We start from the raw sequence: 22,568 nt of genomic DNA on the forward strand, positions 1-22,568 counted from the left end.
GTGTACAGTTTAATGATGTTGGTGAAACACAGATCATTTATAGTATATGAAGTGCAAGCCTTTGACTGCTTACGATTTTGTGTTTGTGGAAAAAAAAATAGTTTGACATCCGCGCTTAATGGACACTCATCCCAGTATGTCTATGTAGTTGTCACTATGTTGTCTGTCGTCCAGTATTCCTGTCCTCAGTCCGATAGACTGAAAGTACTGTAATGTTACCGTGCTTCCACTTAGTGAGCCTCTAGTGGCCTGTTTCCATCGTGACGCACTATCCGGTATGATGGTTGACAACTTTGATGAAAACTGATTTAAGTAAGAGTGTCTTTTACTGAGTAATATGTTAAAATGCGCATACACAAGATTATTAGTCTGCAGTTTTGAGTAGAATTGCCTTTACAAGACCTGCACTGAATACAGGTGTGTCAAAGTGGGTAGGTGTGTGCAGGTGAAGGCAATACAGCAGTGCAAAAGAAATACAGACAACGATATCCAGGTGCAAGGGTGTTTTAATGATTGATAATCCAATTCCTGACGGCCAAACACACTAAACAATAAATGATGTAAAGTAATACAGTGGTGTGTATTACTTTATGTATAATCCCTGGGTTTGACCCGCAACCAAAAGTCCTGTTCTTTATGGTTATATGTCCGGTTTAGTGCTGGCCTTTGGCGACAGCTTCGGATCTTGTTAGCTGTCTAAATAACAAACAAGTACAATTTAGACACTCACAGTTCATAATACAGGTTTCCTTTAGGTCTGTTCTAACCATTTACAAAGGAACAGATCACTTTACTACGTCCCCTTTTTATACCCTGACTCATCACCCCTTGGTTAACGAGCACATCCGCTCCTTCAATCCGCGGATGCCACGCCGTTTCCCATCCGAGTCATTGAGTTTGGGTACCATAGCTCCGCCCCCTTTCTAGATGGCAGACTTCCACCTAATCCTGGGAATAAACTGTCATGCCATTTAGTCCAGGGTACTCTGTTCCCTTCACACAGCGCCCTCGCAGGTCGGGAGGGAGATCTAGCACCAAGAATCATTCGATCACAACAGGTCATCAGTGAGTTACTATGTAGACGAAATGACTTTGGTCTGCTTCTGTACCCACCCCAAGGCTTACTTAGAACCAAACGCAGTCAGGATTTCAAGTTTCAGCCAGTACCAATAGAAACTTCAGCAATGAACACCAAATTTACTACAACCACGGAGGCTGTGCAATAATCAATGTATTAAATTTTCATCACAGTAATGGCTTGCTGCTATTGTTTTCCTTTGTGATACAATAATCAATATATTCTCGCCCTTTAGTAGGGGTTTGATTTGTATAGTTTCTTTTAGTATGCTGTTGTGTAAAAAATACAGTACTGTGCAAAAGTTTTAGGCAGGTGTGAAAAAATGCTGTAAAGTAAGAATGCTTTAAAAAATAGACATGTTAATAGATTATATTTATCAATTAACTAAATGCAAAGTGAGTGAACAGAAGAAAAATCAAAATCAAATCCATATTTGGTGTGACCACCCTTTGCCTTCAAAACAGCATCAATTCTTCTAGGTACACTTGCACAAAGTCAGGGATCTTGTAGGCATATAGTCAGGTGTATGATTAAACAATTATACCAAACAGGTGCTAATGATCATCAATTCAATATGTAGGTTGAAACACAATCATTAACTGAAACAGAAACAGCTGTGTAGGAGGAATAAAACTGGGTGAGGAACAGCCAAACTCAGCTAACAAGGTGAGGTTGCTGAAGACAGTTTACTGTCAAAAGTCATACACCATGGCAAGACTGAGCACAGCAACAAGACACAAGGTATTTATACTGCATCAGCAAGGTCTCTCCCAGGCAGAAATTTCAAGGCAGACAGGGGTTTCCAGATATGCTGTCCAAGCTCTTTTGAAGAAGCACAAAGAAACGGGCAACGTTGAGGACCGTAGACGCAGTGGTTGGCCAAGGAAACTTACTGCAGCAGATGAAAGACACATCATGCTTACTTCCCTTCGCAATCGGAAGATGTCCAGCAGTGCCATCAGCTCAGAATTGGCAGAAAACAGTGGGACCCTGGTACACCCATCTACTGTCCGGAGAAGTCTGGTCAGAAGTGGCCTTCATGGAAGACTTGCAGCCAAAAAGCCATACCTCGTGGAAACAAGACCAAGCGACTCAACTATGCACGAAAACACAGGAACTGGGGTGTAAAAAAATGGCAGCAGGTGCTCTGGACTGATGAGTCAAAATTAGAAATATTTGGCTGTAGCAGAAGGCAGTTTGTTCGCCGAAGGCCTTGAGAGCGGTACACGAATGAGTGTCTGCAGGCAACAGTGAAGCATGGTGGAGGTTCCTTGCAAGTTTGGGGCTGCATTTCTGCAAATGGAGTTGGGGGTTTGGTCAGAATTAATGGTCTCCTCAATGCTGAGAAGTACAGGCAGATACTTATCCATCATGCAATTATTATTATTATTATTATTATTATTTATTTCTTAGCTGACGCCCTTATCCAGGGCGACTTACAATTGTTACAAGATATCACATTATTACAGTTGGGTTTTTACTGGAGCAATGTAGGTAAAGTACCTTGCTCAAGGGTACAGCAGCAGTGTCCCCACCGGGGATTGAACCCACAACCCTCTGGTCAGGAGTCCAGAGCCCTAACCACTACTCCACACTGCTGCCCATGCAATACCATCAGGGAGGCATCTGATTGGCCCCAAATTTATTCTACAGCATGACAACGACCCCAAACATACAGCGAAAGTCATTAAGAACTATCTTCAGCATAAAGAAGAACAAGGAGTCCTGGAAGTGATGGTATGGCCCCCACAGAGCCCTGATCTCAACATCACCAAGTCTGTCTGGGATTACATGAAGAGAGAGAAGCAACTGAGGCTGCCTAAATCCACAGAAGAACTGTGGTTAGTTCTCCAAGATGTTTGGGCCAACCTACCTGCCGAGTTCCTTCAAAAACTGTGTGCAAGTGTACCTAGAAGAATTGATGCTGTTTTGAAGGTAAAGGGTGGTCACACCAAATATTGATTTGATGTAGATTTTTCTTCTGTTCACTCACTTTGCATTTTGTTAATTGATAAATATAAACTATTAACATGTCTATTTTTGAAAGCATTCTTACTTTACAGCATTTTTTCACACCTGCCTAAAACTTTTGCACAGTACTGTATATGGTTCAGTTAGGCTTTTATCAAATGTGACATCATAAACTTTGGCCACTACTGTTATAAGTTATTGTCAGATACTCGCCATGCAGTCTCTGCCACAGTCAGACAATAAATTATATTTCTGGTGATTGTAAGTCTTTTAATATTAAATACTTCTTTTTTTCTTTCTTAGGAACCAACGGAAAAGTAATGGCTGAAGGTATGCATTCTTTTACTTTTAAAACATTTTAGTATATTTAAAAAAAAAAAAAAAAGCAAAAATCCTTTTGTGAAAGTCAGGGATATTCTATGATTCTCTTAATACAAGTTACATTTCAGGTGGTGTCCACTACAAATATCAATATTTTTTTCACGTATATATTTTACTTTGTTTACAAACCATTCATTCGAATAAGACATAACCTTTGATTTATGCCCCTGGGGATGCTTTGTTTTTGTTCACACAAAAAAAAAAAAAAAAAAACGTTTCTAGTTGCTTTCATGTGACTGTGTTAATTTACAGGACGATAACGATCAAGTGCTTGGATGTACTGTACAGTTTGTTTCTCATTTGGAACACACATCTTGGTCCAGTTCTTAAAATCGTTTTTCAGTTTACCACATGGCATGCTGATATATCATAAATAATTGTGTTGTATTGCTTCTAAATTAGACATGACAATTGGTTCAAATTGTGAAGTTTACAAAGTATATAACAGAGAAAGAGTGGATGTATTTTTACAGTACATTTCTCACTATGTAAGTTAATAATTAAGTAAATAATTGCTTCTTCCAAGGCCCTGCCACTGTCTGGCTGAATACACAGGAGGTATTCTGCAGTACTGCTATATGGGTTTATGAAATAGAAATTAACTACAATGTATTTCCAGTGGTGTTTTAGAAGTATAAAACATAAACTGTGAACCATGTTGTGGAAGGGTGTGGGAAATCACTGACACAGGAGGCAAAAATTGGGTTTCTAAACACCACTCGGGTGCACGATTTATTTACTGCCACAAGGTGGCACTGTGATACCGTTGTTACCAGCGATGGTAAAGGTATTCCACTGCTCACACCTATAGCGCACACGCAGGTGCATTAAATCATAGACAAAACAGAAGGCACAAAGAAAACCGAAAATAAACACTATTAATCAAAACCTACAAAATAAAGGTGCTGCACTTTGCAGCCGATACCCCAACCGTCGCTACCTGCACGAACCGGGTCTCTGTCCTACGCTCAAAAATTTCCCTCACTTCCCTATACAATCCCTGGGGTCTGCCCATTCATTTCCCCGCTACGCAATATTCTTTTCTCTCCTTTTGGTATTTTCTTTTTAATTATTTGGCAGTTCTCTTCCAGCCCCGCTCCGTCCGTCGGTAGCGCCTCCGCTGGACCATTCATCTAAAAAGGGCAGACCTGAGGGAACAACAAGGTATTCGTTTATAGGCCGAGCAATCCCCCCTGAGCCCACCCCCCAGCCACTCAGAGAGAGGGAAAGCCCACACACCCTCTTCCCCACCTCTCTGTGTCACTGCCATGACTGACAGGCGGATTCCACGGGACTGCCGTCCTCTTCCTGCCGCATCGTGCATAAGTCAGGCGGCCAGTCCAGGTCTCCCCTGTTACACATGTATATAAAATACTGGTATATCTTCTTGATATGTGTCAGTATATGTATTTATGGAAAACTGGTAGGCAGAATTTCACAAATAACTACAACAAATATTATTCTGTCTCTGACAACCAAAGCACTCTTTCCTTAATCAAGATTTTGAATGAAAAGCTCATGTACCAAAATAATAAAACTAATATCCCTGCTTTGTGTGTTACTTATGTAATTCAGTTCTTCAGTTGGCTGCATATTGTGCTGTTAGGGACGAGAAGGTTAATATATAAACAGAATGAGAGAAAATTGCTATGCTGAGCCGAGTAAAACACACCCCTGTTGGCTTTGTTGTTGAGAAACCGTTTAGACATTAGAGAATAAATCCTGAGCTCAGCAAGGTACTGGCTGCCACTTGTCATCATATTTTGCAGTTTTAAATGGGCCACTTGTCAACGGTATAAAAGATGCATTTCTTTAAAATCCTGCCTAGAAAATTGATGGGGGGCAGGTTGACTAACTCATCCTGCATCTACAGTGATATCTTAGGGCAGCAGTGTGGAGTAGTGGTTAGGGCTCTGGACTCTTGACCGGAGGGTTGTGGGTTCAATCCCCAGTGGACACTGCTGTTGTACCCTTGAGCAAGGTACTTTACCTAGATTGCTCCACTGTATAAATGGGTAATTGTATGTAAAAATAATGTGATATCTGTATAATGTGAAATAATGTATAATGTGTTATCTTGTAACAATTGTAAGTCGCCCTGGATAAGGGCGTCTGCTAAGAAATAAATAATAATAATAATAATAATCTTAATAACCAGATCCAATTGTCACAAAACTTTCTCCTATGACATTCCTTTGCAGAATTTATTGGGGAAGTTACATACACCTAAATTGACTGACCAATTAAGGCTGTGGTATTCAATTGATCTTCAACAGTGGCAGATCTAAATAGTACAATTTTTTATAAAGGGTCCAAGGTTCATAACAATAATACATTATTTCATGTTAGATTTCGAAATGTTACTTTTTTCAGTTTTTCATTAAGTAGATGGAAAACTACAACACAGTATGTAATTCATTCAACTTTATGAAGCAAAATTAGTTAATTCTACAGGGTCATGCAAAACTTCTGGCCATAAGCTGTAGTTACTGTAATTGCAAACTGAAGGGCTCACTTTAGAGTTTAGACAGCCATATTGATCTTACCAGAAACCTGTTCAAGCCCTTCATTAAAATAATTGTGTCCGTTAGATCAAGAAAAAAGACGCTTGGGTTGTTCAAGACTAAATATTATTTGATGCAATTAGTTCTGCCGACCACTTTTCCATAAATACACAAGTAGGTCAGTCACATGCATCCCCTGCCACATCCATACATTCAAAATGGGAGCAATCAGAATGACGAAAAAGAGTATGACCATAATGCATATTGGATAGACCCCTGTATTTTGGGAGGTGCTTTTCCGAATTTAAAGAGTATTTGTTGCACACATTTATTATGTTCACTGTGATTGTAGATTGTGGTGATCAGCTTGCTAAAGCTTTCTTTTGATCTCTGCATATTGTTTACTTACTGAATAATTATTATTTACTTTGTTCATAAGAATTGTGCTGTAGAGTAAGGTTAGATTGCTACTGACTACATTAGACTTTCATTTCTAATTCTAAAACTCAAATTATGCAACCTTAATAGTAGTTGGAGTTGTAAAAATACAATGTTCCCTTTTATCTAGAGAACCTGAAATTGAAATGTTCACTGTATCTTTAATTGTCATCTTTATATTTCCAATTTCCAATCAACCTGTGTCTTCGGTCCCCATCAAACTTGAGTCAATTTCTACAAAACAAGATATAATCAAAGTCCATAAACTTTACATTTTTTTATTGTTTAAACCCATTACAATGCACCACAGGAAGGAAGTTTGATCGAGGGGTAATGTGACATCATAAATCGCGAGTGTGAACCCTGTACACTAGGACTTTTTATAGCATGGGCTACAGTGTAAATATAGCTACTATCCATGTAATTAGGTATGTATCTATCATTCTACCTCTGTAATATACTTCCATATGAAATCGGTGTACATTTAAAGCAGTGCAGGGATTTTACTTGTATGAGCTTGCTGAATCTATAGAGGTGGGTGCCCTTTTACTAATATCAGGATCACTCACCTCATGCTTGTGTTATAAAGGATTCTATTGTGCTGTGACACATGCTGTGCTAACAGTAGAGCTGCCTCGGGCCCTCTAATAGAAAATAATAATATTTGATAAGGTTGACAGGCTCGCCAGAAAGCATGCTTCTTAATCAACCACAAAGGTTTCACATAACAGTACTGACAGTTCATTTAGTTAACAGAGTGGCCAAGCGGTCTTGTAAACAAACTAGTACATAACTGTTAATGTTTGTTTTCAGTGTTGAATGATTGACATTTCCTATTTATAAACCTCGAGGGAGGCATGGTTTCATTTCTAGCAAGGTAAATGTGAGATGTGTATAATTTAAAAAATGTTATTACCCACATCAAAACACAACTGTAGAAATGTTATCGAAGTGAGGGAACACACATGTTGTATCAGGGTTAAATAAATAATTAAACTCATACAAATATATATTACGAGTTGGAATTATGTAGTGTGTGTTTGTATGCAGTGAAAGCCTGATATGAAAGTATCCATAATATTTAATTCTAAAGTTAAGTTTAAGTTAACTGACTTTTATTCTTGGGAACCCTGCTTGCAAGATTTGTCAAGCTTTCAAAAACAGTGTTGGGCAAAAACTTCATTAAAGGTGATCAAAAATAGTTATTGCATTTAATGTAGTCTTTATTTAAGCTTGATAGCTGAATCTATGAACAAGCACAAGATAACATACTATTTAAATAGAGCACTCGTATATAGTAGTGAAAACCCAATGCTGGAAGAATGAACTGTTATAATTTTAGGCATGTACTCTAACAATCTCTAAACTAAAAGCAATGAAAAATACCTTCATTGAAGAAGCTAGTGACCCGTGTCCAATTGCCCCATTATTTTTTTGTTCGGGTAGGTGAAATGACATGCAAACTGACAGCTCCCTGATTAACTGAACATGAAATATCGTGTGGCCTCGCTTATCATGCTATTTGTAGATAAGCGAACAGCGGCTTGGCCCAAACACAGGCTTTATATGAAAGAGAGACAGACAGGAGCAATGACAAATTCCTCTGATGCATCGAGCAATGCTTTCTATTATCTCCCTTTCTTTCATGCTGACTATCGCTGTCTGCAGAACGACAAGTTTGATGTCATTTTAGTTAACTGAACATCAATTCGAGATCGATATCAGAGCCAACATGCATTTTTTTAAGTTCTAAGTTTAAAGTGACTTTTTTCTAACTAATATTTTGGCAAAAAAGGAAAAATAAGTCCAGGTTAGTTTATACATGTCTGCTGTCATCTTATCTTTAAATGATAATGGCATTTGGCAGGTGATTACAATTAATACTGATAGCTGCACTAAAATACCAGTTATGAATGATATCTGATACAAATTACAAATGACACATGATATAAAATTCAGCTGGCACCTTTATACTAAATGTGAATGATAACTGATACAAAATGACACCTGACAACACACCAGAGGAGAGAGCAGAACTGAGTAAAGGGATATATGACAATTGATATGAGGAAATTTGATCTCCTGAGAATCTCCCAATATTGACACAGTACATCAGAAAGGTGTCAGCCATGTACAGTATCCAGTTCTAGAAGTAAAACATACATAGAAAATCATCCATAACGTCAGTAGAGCTGAATATACAAAAACAATAAAAATAAAAAAGTGTTTCAACTAGAAATGTCTCCTTTTGAATTGTTTTACTTTTTCTATATCATAGAAAACATCAGTAAAAACATTTAACAATAGGTACCTAGAAAATATATACACATACTGTAATACAGCAGAGCACTCTTGGGCAGGACCAGGCGGCTGGGTGCCTTGGGTTAGAGTCCTGCATCAGATCAGGTGTCCGTCGGTGACCCGCAAAGCAGGTCGGGTTCAGGTCGGAATGTGAACGTTTTCGCGGTTTGCGTTTTGGATGCGGGTCAGAAAATGTTATTTTTGGGTCAGACTCAGGTCTGAAATTGAATCACCAAAAGTTTTGTCATCAGTAACCCTTTCCCAAATAATAGATAAATGTACCGGTATTTCCTGCAGTAAAGCAGGAGTCGATTAGGGAGGAGTCAGCTGACCTAAGCAGTGTTCTCGGTTTGCATTGCCGCTTGTTTGATACGTCGCAAGATCCTTTTATCACTGCTATTAAAAATGTATGTGGACGAGGTGAAACAAAAGATAGCGCAGGGTGTATGTCATGTAGTGGATGATAGTTTGAGAAGTAAATCAGAAGTGTGGAATTCTTTTGGAATCGTAGCGAATGAAAATAATGAACATGTGACTTGTTGCTTGTAAAACCTGTCATTATGTTTTTGTGAACGACAGCCACAAAACTGGTACATCTCTGTGAAAGCACAGGTGTAGCTCCCTTTCAACTGGTGGCACGAAAGGAATAGACCGGTATTTTATAGTAAAGTAAGTAGAGATAGTTAATGTTACTATGTTAAACTATATTAAGGAGGCTGTGTGGTCCAGTGGTTAAAGAAAAGGGCTTGTAACCAGGAGGTCCCCGGTTCAAATCCCACCTCAGCAACTGACTCTGTTCTTATTTTTGTACCAAGCCCCTCAGTTGCTAACCACAATGCAATGTTTAAATGTATTTTTAAAGTGTCTCATCAAACCACAGAGAGTAAAGTGTGTTTATTGGCGATATTTATCAACTTGCATTTGGAGCAAGAAAGGGTCCAATCGCAACTGTATGGATTATGGGTTTCTGCTATCTTCAAACAGGCGCTGGAGAACAGAGAGCAGCATGTGCATCTGAAGTCTGTTTCAGATAACTAAATACAATCCTTCCTCAATCACTTTAAAGCACATAGTGGTTTGCTATTACCTAAAATGTAATTGCCTGTTTTTTTGTGGGGGTGGGGGGTAAATTATTTTTCATTTAAGTTCCCCACAGCACTACAACTCCCTGCTCACTCAATGCTATCTCAAAAGCACAGACAAGTGAGAAGTTAGATGAAAGACAGGAGTCAAGCTATTTATTTTTCCCATTGCTGGTAGCAAGATACCAGAGATTTGACATATATTTGAGTCTTCTACTAAACTTTTACTAGATGTTAATGGATGGAAGGAGTGTTTTTTAGGGTGTTCCAGGTTCAAAACTTTTATGAATACACTACCTGAAACATAGATTATAGTCATTAGTCACTAGAATAAAGTGTAGAGAGCTGCTGTCTGATATAAATGAAGCAGACACTTATCTGGTTACTCCCATTTTAGTTTGATACCCACCTATTAATCTTTAATAGGCTAATAATTGTGGTAGCATATTTCCTGTCACCCACCATTACCTCAGATTAATTAGGCCATTTAGTTTAGCAAAAAAAAAAAAAAAAGTGCCAAATGTGAAAAATGACAGCAGGGAAACCAAACGGGTTGAATCAGCAGATGCCGATTTACCTTCTGAATAACTGTTGCTTCAGGATTTCCATTTATTTACACTATTACTTGAATGTATCATGTCCCATATGTTTTATTGTTGTTGTTGGTTTTCCTTTACAGTGTTAGCACTGTGAGCCTTAACAGATCATTTACAACCCCCCCTAATCACAAACAGGTCTCGAGTGAACCTTGGTTATTTCCGAGGGGAAAACCAACCCGGACAGTCAACAGTGTTTTAAATGAAGCATGCCCCTACATTCATCTTGAGGACATTCCTTAAAGTTATCTTGTTTAATGTATTTGGGTTACTATTAATTTGCGATTTTGGTGTTGCAATGAAGCTGGCCTTTTTAGCTGACTATATGCCTTGCTATAATATGCTACTGCATTTACTAATCTGAAGTTAGAAAGTTTCTACTCGCATATATGTATTTTGTACTTAAACAAAAAAAAAATGGAAAAGGATATAGAATCTCATTAATATTCTTTTTTCTACAAATCCTATTACATGGTAAAATATCAGATTGATTTTGTTGTGTTTTATTATACAACAAAATTGAGACACTGGAAACCTAAGTAAAGTTAATGCTGTGTTTATTAGATGCTTCCATACAAAGTCTTTTGTTGTACTGCACTGTTATGCACTTGCGCAGTCTTAACAGTATGACGTAACTAAAGAAGCTTGACTCTTTGCATACTAGTGCTCTTGTAACTGAACTATAGAACTGAACTAGATACACTACAGTTTTGGCTCATAAACTGTTCTAAACTGGAGCCCCATAGTGCAGTGAATTGCATAGCCCATTTAATTTAGGTAAATATATACTGTATTCAATTACACCCTGCGCTCCACAAAGTTATAAGTGAATGGGGAAAATCAAGAGGAAATTAAACTAAACATAAGGGGATTCACAACTGAATCAAATAGAATAGAACACATATGTCGGGCAGCAGTGTGGAGTAGTGGTTAGGGCTGTGGACTCTTGACCGGAGGGTTGTGGGTTCAGTCCCCAGTGGGGGACACTGCTGTTGTACCCTTGAGCAAGGTACTTTACCTATATTGCTCCAGTAAAAACCCAATTGTATAAATAGGTAATTGTATGTAAAAAAAAAAATAATTGTGACATTTGTATAATGTGAAATAATGTATAATGTGATATCTTGTAACAATTGTAAGTCACCCTGGATAAGGGTGTCTGCTAAGAAATAAATAATAATATAAATATGGATATGTTTAATATTGGGTGGTCACGTGGTGAATTGTTCTTTATACAATGCTCAAGTATCAGCCAATCGTAACACAGATAGCCATTGTTTTAGCCACTCATATAACCCTGTCATTGTACTACGGCCCTGGATGTAGCCGTTATACTACTGCCCTGGATGTAATGTGTATCCCAGTTGAATTACATGCAATGTATATTCTATAGTTTAGTTCAAACAACACATCTTGGTTATGTAACTTACATACCTGCCGTGCACTGTCTTCTTTAACCTGAGTAGGCTACTGTATGTGCACTGGACTTCCCGTCGCTAAGCTGTGCAAAGTGATGAACACACCTGCCATCTAAAAAGCCAAATATGGTCACCAGTCAGTCACCTTTAATCAGATCGTCTTTAAAGTCGAACCTGCACTGATCAGTAAAATGTGAAATAAATGAATTGCTACAATTTGTGGTATTAGGAAAACAGTTCAAGATGGTTTCCAGACAGACATCAAGTTCCAAAGTCCCCTAACAATCCCCCATTGGTGGTTGCTATACCTGAACTGCTTCATGTCCTTTAGTAACGGTGTACTTTTTTGAACTGCTGCAGGCGGGTTCATAGAAAATGTACCCTACTGTGTGTATATTCCCTTTCTCTTGTCTTTTTATTATTGTTTGCAATCATCCATTGTGTTCCGTAGCTCAAAACTCATACCAGACTGGAACCTTTCGACTAGATATCTAGTTGTCTTCATCGTGACATGAAATTGCCCATGCAAGACAATTTAGATGGTACAAAGGCAAACAATGGGTCAAAAATGTTCTGAATCATGCTAATTATCCGGGTTAACACCTACTGGGGGCCTCAAAGGCCCTGGTTAGCACTAATCATAGCCTACCTGTGTGTTAGCTAAAGTAATCCAAGATTAGTGTTAATCAGGGTATATGAAACCAGCTATTACTGTATGTCCTGTAAAAGTGAAATTGCGTGAAAGCTATTTCTCTTTTATAAGGCATTGATTGATCTATTTTGCCTCTCAAGTTAACCATGCCTAATGCTGTCTAAATTCACTATTATAAGTTATGAACTCATACATCTTTTATTTTCCATTTGTAGATAAATAATTCAGTGCTGATACATTTCCTATAGGGAATGTCTGGATAGGACCATGCAATAGCTGGTTTCCCTAATCCATTGAAGGTTGCAAAAATAAATGATTATGTATATATGAGCTATATTATATAGATAGATAGTTAAATGGCATTTTAAAAAGCAACCTTTTAAGAGAAATAATAATACTTTAAAAAAATATTACTCGGCTTGACCTTCTTTTCTTAGCAGGCGTCCTTATCCAGGGCGACTTACAATTGTTATAAGATATCACATTATTTTTACATACAATTACATTATTTTTCACACATTTTTTTTTACATACAATTACCCATTTATGCACTTGGGTTTTTACTGGAGCAATCTAGGTTAAGTACCTTGCTCAAGGGTACAGCAGCAGTGTCCCCCACCTGGGACTGAACCCACGACCCTCCGGTCAAGAGTCCAGAGCCCTAACCACTACTCCACACTGCTGCCCCTCACAGATAAAGATTTGTCTACTTGGTGATTTTGTGGGCATTATAGGATATGTTTTATTCCATAGAATTTTGTATTTATTCTTGTATTCCCTGTTGTGTCTTCTGCATTTTTTTTCAAATGTTATTTGACTGATTTGTGTATCAAAATGAAACACCCTTGATTTACTATTCAGCTCACGTGTGTAGCACCTGCATGTGAGGTCCCGCAGGTGCCTAATACTGTTGTCTGTCTGTTTCCCGCAGAGAGAAGCAGTGTCCGTCAGACAAGAAGCCAGCAGAAATGCTTTGCAATGGATGTAGATGAAGAAGAAAACATGAGTAAGCGCCCTAATGTCCACATTCTCCTTAAACTATAAGACACACAGTAGGACTAAAGGCTTTTGGTTATAGAATGAGACAGATGTTTTGTTCAGGTGTTCTAGTACATTTTGGGTTGCATTTTATAATAACTGGACCACAGCAACCTGCAATTGCCATTGAGATATTACCAAGTCATTTTTAATTGTCACTTTCCTTGCCTCAATCATATCTGATAAATACCAGTTGCTGTCCAGTTAATATAAAGTATGGAACTTTTTAGTTATTCATAGAACAATAATTTATAGTGAAATTGGTGGTGGTCGCACTTCTGAGAATTCTCCAAAAAGCACTCATCAAATTGTCATGTAACTTGGTAACTGTTACTCTCTAATGTTAGGTACATTATACTGATATACATCATCAGCTTTTTCATCTTACAGGTAGCTCTAATTTCAATGTACAGTTGGGGCAGGGAATGCATGTTACTGACATACAATCTAAGCTGCTTAACTAATGTTCTCTTAAAGTTTTACAATAGAGACCAGCAGTATCACTTTAATGATCTTTTCTCCCTTCCCCCTTCATTAATAAGATACAAAGCCTTCTCCTTGTGATTTTTAATCTTTGTCACGTTTTAGCAAAAATATCGTCTGCTCTAACAATATGTTCAATTCATGTTATTCTACTTTTGGTTGCAGGTGTTCACTGTTCATTTTAATTTGAACCCGTCTGAAGCATAAAACATTAGCTTTACAGGAAAATAATCCAATTAATCTTGTCCGCGACTCAATTCTGCACAGTGGAATAGCGATTTGAAATCTATCTGAATAAAAATAAAATAAACTGGTTTTCTCAGCGATCAAATTCCAGATCCTAGCTATACATCAGCGCATAAACATTAACCTTCCCTCCCTGCAGTACTCGGTGAATGTAATATCACATTTGTTCTATGTGGTATTACTTAGAAATATATTTCTTACATAGTGTTGCAGGGAGACAAGTTAATGGTTACACTCTGGTGTAATAGATGTACATCATGGAAATGATGTGGAGGGCTCTATTGATGCCACTGGGGTAATTTAAACCTGTGTTTTAAAAAAGGTCACCAGGATGTGGTAACCTGAAACAGAAAATGATACAAAGTGAATGTATGGATTGAGGTAACTCTCAAACTTATAGGCATGCGAGTACCAGTAAGATGTATGACTTGGATAGTTTAAAAAAAGATGGATTTTAACATAGGGATAATATAAGATTCTAGGTTGATTGATTATAAACTTGTTCAAAAGAACCATATAATGAATAATGGTTTTTCACATGAATCAGTGGTAGACACAGAAATTAGTATAAAAAGACACTTTTTAAAATTTGTACCTGTGTTTACAATTGCCTAGTATAACATTGTTACTGAGAAGCTTGTATGTGGGGAAAAGTGCATGGTAAGTGCTTAGAAATCCTACAGTTAATGCAAACACTATACCTGTCAAATCACATCCAAGTCATCTCAATTAGAATCAGTCAAAATAGATTTGAGAGTTCTTTTAGGATACTGTGACATCCCTTCATAGTTTTCTTTGGCAAGCACTGCACAATTGCCTGTGGCCTACTCAACATCACTGGAATACACAATAACAACATTGCTGTACTTTTCATGAAATGTTTCATGACAGTCACAAATGGACTATTTGGACAACTTTTTTGTGTTTTTTTTAAAACCAAGTCAAGTATACCAATGTTTCAGCTTTTTTAATAACAAATACTGATTCTTAGAAGAAACTACAAGTTGTTTTGATGAGTCAATCTCTAAATCATGTGGGTTTTATACCTGCAGGAGTGAACTTGGAGGTGTCAAATCTATGCATTAGAAGTTACTAAATATTGTATTATTTTGGTCTTGTATTGTAAAGTCCAACATCAAGTGGAAACATGTCCAAATAACCATTGAAGACAATGGTTTAAGTTATCATGTCTTGAAGTGTCATAGTATTATTATTATTATTATTATTATTATTATTATTATTATTATTATTATTATTATTATTATTATTATTTATTTCTTAGCAGACGCCCTTATCCAGGGCGACTTACAATCGTAAGCAAATATATTTCAAGTATCACAGTACAAGTAATAATACAATTAAGAGCAAGATAAATACAATGACTTTGGTTCAAGCAAGTACAGTGTGACAAAATACGATTCAATAATACAGCAGATAACAGTGTCAGTGATAGTTACATCAGGATATGATTAAATACAAAATACTACAGATTAAACACTTGGCAGATTACAGTACTTTGAAGTACAGGATTAAATGCAGTAAAATAGGGGGCAGATAAGAGCAAGTAAAGTGCTTTTAAGGAACGGTGATAAGTGTCCCAGGGGAAAAACAGAGCAGTTCTACAGGTGCTTTCTGAATAGGTGAGTCTTGAGGCGCCGGAATGTGGTCAGGGACTGGGCAGTCTTGACATCTGTAGGAAGGTCATTCCACCACTGCGGGGCTCTGGAGGCAGGGGAGCGTAGAGGAGGTAGAGCCAGTCTTCTAGTGCAGGAGGAGCAGAGAGGTCGAGTGGGGGTGTAGGGAGAGATGAGGGTCTGGAGGTAGCTGGGTGCAGTCTGGTCAAGGCATCTGTAGGCTAGTACAAGAGTCTTGAACTGGATGCAAGCAGTGATTGGGAGCCAGTGGAGTGAGCGGAGTAGTGGAGTTGCGTAGGAGAAGCGAGGCAGAGAGAACACCAGGTGGGCAGCGGAGTTCTGGATGAGCTGGGGCGGACGGGTGGCGGACGCAGGGAGGCCAGCCAGGAGGGAGTTGCAGTAGTCTAGGCGGGAGAGTACCAGGGCCTGGACCAGGAGCTGGGTGGCGTAGTTGGTGAGGAAGGGTCGGATTCTTCGGATGTTGCTCAGGAAGAATCGGCAAGTGCGTGCCAGAGTGGAGATGTGCTGGGAATAAGAGAGGCAGGGGTCCAGGGTGACTCAGAGGTTCTTAGCGGAGGAAGAGGGAGAGAGTGTGGTTGATTTGAGAGGAACAGAGATAGAGAGATCAGAGGAGGGGGGAGGAGGAGGAGGGAAAGAAAAGGGAAGTCAGATTTAGAGAGGTTGAGTTTGAGGTGATGCGAGTGCATCCAGGAGGAAATAGCAGACATACAGGTAGAGATACGGGAGGGGATGGTGGAGTCAGAGGTGGGGAAGGAGAGGAAATCAGCATAGAAATGGTATGAGAAACCATAGGATGCGTTGAGGGGGCCCAGGGAGCTGGTGTAGAGAGAGAACAGGAAAGGACCCAAGACTGACCCTTGGGGGACTCCTGTTGAGAGAGGGCGAGGTGTGGAGGTTGCTCCACGCCAGGTTACCTGGTAAGTGCGGTTGGAGAGGTAAGAGGAGAACCAGGCCAGAGCAGTGCTAGAGATTCCCAGGTCAGCGAGAGATGATAGTAGGATAGAGTGATCGACAGTGTCAAAGGCAGCAGAGAGGTCGAGGAGAATTAGGACAGAGGAGAGAGAGGCAACTCGGGCAGACTTTAGTGAGTTGGTGACAGACAGGAGGGCGGTTTCAGTGGAGTGAGCAGAGCGGAAGCCAGATTGCAGAGGGTCGAGCAGAGAGTGGTTGGACAGGAAAGCAGAGAGCTGGCGGTGTACAGTCCGCTCGAGGGTTTTGGAGAGGAAGGGTAGGAGGGAGACAGGACGGTAGCTCTGGAGGGACGTGGGGTGGAGGGTAGGTTTTTTGAGGAGGGGAGTGATAGAGGCTTTTTTGAAGGCAGAGGGAAAGAGACCAGAAAGAAGAGAGGTGTTGAGAAGGGAGGAGATGAAGGGAAGTAGAGCAGGAGCAGCAGCTTGAAAGAGGTGAATGGGGAGGGGGTCCAGGGCACACGTGGTGGGTTTGTGACCCTGGAGCAGGGAGGAGAGGTCAGTCTGAGAGGGGCGAGAAGGTGGAGGAGGAGGGTGAGTTAGTAGGGGATGCAGTGGGAGTAGGGGTTGGAGGAGGAGGGGGTGCGGGGGAGGGAGAGGTGTTAAAGAGTTTGCGGATATCTGAGATTTTAGAAGAGAAGAAGGAGGCAAAGTCATCAGGGGAGATGGAGGAGGGGAGGAGAAGGTAGAGAATAGTTTACGTGGGTTGTTAGTGGAGGCTTGGATTACAGATTGGAAATAAGTACATTTAGCAGAGGAGGAGGAGGAGGAGGAGAGGAGAGTGCGGTAAAGGTCTAGGGCAGCAGGGAGTTTGGTTCTCTTCCATTTCTTTTCAGCAGATCAGTACCTCTGTTTACAGTTGTCAGAACAAAAACACAAAACTCCAGAATGCATTTTAATAAAGTGGGACTTACTAGTATCATTGTTGGCTTGAATTGGAATCAGTCGGCAACTGAAAGACCAAATACAGCCCTCTTAACCTTTTCAATGCCCACAGTGAGAGCTATCTTCATTTCATGTTGGCTGTATAATTGTGTTGGGAGCACACAAGACCATAGTAAATTCAAAAGCTCTGAAAATTCCACACAACCTTGCACATTAAACTTTCAAACCACTGTAAGATAGTTGCAATTTCTTGCCTCATATTTAAAAAATATAGAAAAGAAAACTGTTACTTTTTAATAATGGCCTGAAGTGTATATTAATTAAAATAGTACTAATCACAGATAGGGTATGTAAGAGGAAGAAAATAATGACTTTGTTAATAGCAGGAAGGAGCAACATTAAAGCTTCCCTTTCGGCAGAGTTTGAAATGGGAAGACTCTGAGCTTTGTTCATTAGCCTCTGACAATGTGTTTAAATAAGTTGTCTCTGTGGGTATCTCTGTTCTTCCCAGTCCTGGGGGCAAAGAGACCTTCAATACGCAGTTAGAAACGTTTTGCAAAATAAATCGCACGCCATGAGCTGGGTTCTCAAAGCTGTTCAGAATTTCCATTGTCATTAGCACAGCTCACACAAAGATACCATACCAGAAATAAACCACTTTTTTCTGGTCTTAAAGGTAGAATAAATGGTGTGTACAAAATGAAATCAGGCTCTCAAGTATCATTTATGTTATTTCTTTTGTGGGTTTTTTTGTGTGCTTGTTTTTCATTACGTCTTTGAAAAGTTTGAACTCGGGGCTCCCGAGTGGCGCATCCAGTAAAGGCGCTCTGCGCGGAGTGCAGGATGTGCCCTATAGCCTGGAGATCGCAGGTTCGAATCCAGGCTATGTCACAGCTGACCGTGACCGGGAGTTCCTAGGGGGCGGCGCACAATTGGCTGAGCGCTGCCCGGGTAGGGAGGGCTTAGGTTGGCAGGGGAATCCACGGCTCACCGCGCATCAGCGACCCCTGTGGCCGATAGGGCGCCTGTGGCTCTGCAGCGGAGCCGCCAGATCTGTGTTGTCCTCCGACACTATAGGTCTGGTGGCATTGCTGTGGATCTGCAGTGCGAAAAATGACGGCTTGGCAGGAGCACGTTTCGGAGGACGCGTATTCCAGCCTACGTTTCCCGAAGTCGGCGCGGGGGTTGTGAGCGGTGAGCCGGGGATACAGATAATAATTGGGCATGCTAAATTGGGGTGAAAATCGGGGTAAAATAATTGGTGACGACTAAATTTAAAAAAAAAAAAAAAAGAAAAAAGAAAAGTTTGAACTCAGCATGGTTCACAACAATATTTTATCTTCTGAAGGTTGTTTTTAGTTTTCCACAGGGGCTGCTTGTGTCATCAATGAGAGACTAAAGGTAAGAGAGTGAGATTTGATTGTTAGTCTCACCAGCTTTGTGAGCCTCCCTGTAAAGAGAAACAAACAAACACCAGTCTCAATGCATTTTGTTAGCAACAACAATTAACTACAGTATTAACATCACAACGTGAAAGTCACAGGTGAGACTAAAAATTAAAGCGTTGCATTCGTGACACAAAAAGGGCGGGAGGGGAAACTAGCTTGAAGCATCTTAAAATGGTCTAGCAGAGAAGATATTGGTATGAACCTTGCAGAGCTCAAACTCTTTCAAAATAGGTTTCAAGGATATGATTGAAAAATGCTAAAACAAAACAAGAATTGGAAACCTAATATCATGAAGGATACAGTATGTGGTTTGTGGGTGAGAGAATTATTTAAGTTTAGTAGACCCTATTTATTCTACCTTTTTAAGTTGTTTACTTGTTTTCGCATTGTATTATCGGTACCCACCTTGTGAACAAAACCATTATGAGTTTGTATTTTTGAAATGAACATTCAGTTCCAGGGAGACGTTTCATTGTTCTATATGAGATTAATAGTAAAATTGTATAAGGCTGTAAGCTTTCACTTCTCTGACGTCTGCTTTTTCAAAACATATTCTGTGACACAATTCTGTCTCGGTCAGTCACGGCACAGAATAAAAAACAATGCCGTCTTTAAACATTCTTGGAGGAAGACAGGGGCCTGTTTTGTTTTGTTTTTTAAATATAAAATGTACTGTGAATGTATCGGGGGGGGGGGGGGGACAAACAAAAGGTAAACATCTGTGAAAAAAAATTATGAATTTCCCTGTTTTCCAGGTAGATATTGGGGACAAACAGAACAGCAGCTCACCTGCTTCTGTTCTTTGTGAAAGCTGGTGAGAAATACCTGTATCAGTCTTTTAAATTCAGTATTTAACAGGTTTGTTTTATTTATATAGATGTGTCTAACAAAATTGTATTCACCACAGTAAATAGACAGCTTATGTAAAACCCGGTAAAAACTGTATGAAAGGTCTTGAGGATTATTATTATTATTATTATTATTATTATTATTATTATTATTATTATTATTATTTCATTGTGACATTATGACTATGGGGAAACTGCTTTGACTCCTCCATGTTCATTTCACCAGCCAGTTACATTTCCACACCAATGCCTTCTACTACTAGAAAGATTACAGAGTTAGCTTTTTCAAGGGTAGAAATAAATACATATTTATTGGGTTTTAAATTATTCCTCTCACTTGTGTATTTGTTCTCTAAAACTCTTGGGATATCTTGGGTTCATTTGCAGATTTTTCACAGCCACTGTCAGTTTTTGATAACAAGGGTAGGATTAAGTAGTTGGGCTTTATTAAAAAGGCGGTGACTTTCCACATAAAGCGTGTGCTCTCCCCGAATGAAGTGCTCTGTTGTCAAAATGCTTCCAGGACTCCTGGAAGTTTGTGGTAGACATTAAGCTGAGCACAATGAAACGGCGTGTCAAACCTAAAACAGGATTGCAGATTTCTGGGTTTGAAAAAGCTTTTCACTGTGAGAATCAGTGGTTCAGGAGTCAGATCATCAAAAGTATCCCATTACACAGTTTATACTACTCATGTTTCTTTGAATCTAATGCCAGGGTATTTAAAGAAAAGGAATACAGAGTATAGCTTGCACCTTCGGTATGTTCATAATATTTAATGTCTTACCTGTTTATTGTCATTTGTATCTATCAATGTGTACAGTAAAACCTGTCTAAACCAGCCCCTCTACATACTGGCATTCTCTATAATGCGGCATCATTTCTGGGTCCCGAACAAATCCCTAGTCAAATTAATGATACCCTAAACAATTCAAAATCGGTCTATCCTGGAATCTGGCAAGATTTGTCAAATAAATGTAAGCCCGGTGCCGAGCCATGTGATTTTTTTTTCTAAGTGTAAAGTCAAATACACACATGTCCCGCAGGTATGACAGATCATAAGTAAAATCCTTATTACATAATGTAGGAAGTCAAATAAACAATAATATTGATTTATATTACAGGGTATACCTGCACAATCCTTCTACTGTGTGTACTTTTAATAGTTTTTTTTTCTTTAAGTGTTCAAAGAGTCATTTATACCTTTTTATTTTAGATGCAGAATTACATTTTACAGCACCATTGTAAACCACCACAATTTTCCGGTCCCAAGCGAAGCTGCATTAGTTTGAGGTTTTACTGAATATTATTCTTTCTGCTTAGATATGTTTTTGTTGTTGTGTGAAATATTCCAGCAAAAATATTTCATCCACTATCAACTAAAAGCTGAATAACTGAAGTGAGGTGGTTTGACTACGAGAGGTGTGCAGCTGTTATATCAGTCCCCTCTGAGACTGATTTTTGTAAGGAAATGTTCAGTTTACTAACTAACAGTTCCCACAATTGCACAGGGCAGAAATTGGTTGTTCGTCCTCTAGTGGTCAGTTCTAAAACCACTCCCTTCAGAAATTCTTTCAGATCTGGTTGAAAAAGTTATATTTTGTTTTAGTAGTTGGTACATAATGGTCCAAGCAGAGGACTTATTAAACATAGATGAAATTAAATATTATGAAAATGTAGATGACAAATTATCTCTTGTTTTTTAAACGGGGTTGTGTGTGTGGTTGGGGAGGAATGCTGTTAACCTTATGTCTTGTGAGTTTTATTGATTTTTATGCTATACACATACTCCCTTCTAGCAGGATCTACAGTAAATGACCTGAGCTCCTATGGAGAATCAAACCTCCCAAGTCCAGCTATTTATTTGGACACGTCTTCTTTGATATATAAAAAAGAATACAGTAGAAAGAATATGATGCATTCTGTACCTATTCTGCACAGCCCCTAATATGTAGCTCCAACAGTTTCCACAGTATTCATAGTTAAAATGGAAAATTATTTTCCCCCACAATTGTGTCCTTAATCCAATGTATGACACCCTGGGCATTGACAAGGCAGAGGCCGAATATGCATTTCACTTTTTCTAATTTTCAGTTTACTTGTGTACCTCTATACCACTGCTTGGGTGTATCTTCTTTATATAGCATTCTTTTAATTGTCTGCTAGTGTGGGTCTTAATTTTTTTCATCACCTTTTTTCTTTCTCCTCAGTTAGCCCCATCTCCCCAAAAGCCATTTAACCAATTTTTTTTTTTTTTATATTTTATTGCCATTATCCCTTATGAATGTTTACCATAGTAAAAGTATAACACAATGTAATAAACCATGGTAAAACATAGATACACATTGCAAAGCTTAGAGAGGTATGGTAAAGCATAGAAACATTGTAAATTATGATGATTGTGTAGTATAACCATGGAAAAGGCATGGGAAAATGACAGTAACATCTTAAGTGTTTGCACACGGCTCTTCTCATGAAACCAGTTTTTCTTTTGCCCCTTTTCCTAAATGCACGTCTAGAATTATTGTAAAGAGCATGGTTTGAATTTTGCAAAACTGATTACTGATGTGTTGTCTGTG

At 39.0% G+C, this 22,568-nt stretch overlaps 1 protein-coding gene across 7 annotated transcripts in view; it reads left to right on the forward strand.

The window, feature by feature from the left end:
* Positions 1-22,568, forward strand: part of LOC117407636 (double-stranded RNA-specific editase 1-like) — a 141,934-nt gene that overhangs the window by 100,989 nt on the left and 18,377 nt on the right. For 6 of the 7 annotated variants that reach the window (XM_034012820.3, XM_034924292.2, XM_059032041.1 and 3 more), the window contains 2 exons: positions 3,353-3,379; positions 13,353-13,427. In XM_034012820.3, coding sequence (XP_033868711.3) covers positions 3,370-3,379; positions 13,353-13,427 — 85 coding nt within the window. In that variant the 5' untranslated portion in view covers positions 3,353-3,369. The remainder of the gene's footprint in view (positions 1-3,352; positions 3,380-13,352; positions 13,428-22,568) is intronic. The other variant, XM_059032042.1, reaches the window with a different exon arrangement.

This window comes from Acipenser ruthenus, chromosome 10, assembly GCF_902713425.1.
Source record: "Acipenser ruthenus chromosome 10, fAciRut3.2 maternal haplotype, whole genome shotgun sequence".
Lineage (NCBI taxonomy): Eukaryota > Metazoa > Chordata > Actinopteri > Acipenseriformes > Acipenseridae > Acipenser > Acipenser ruthenus.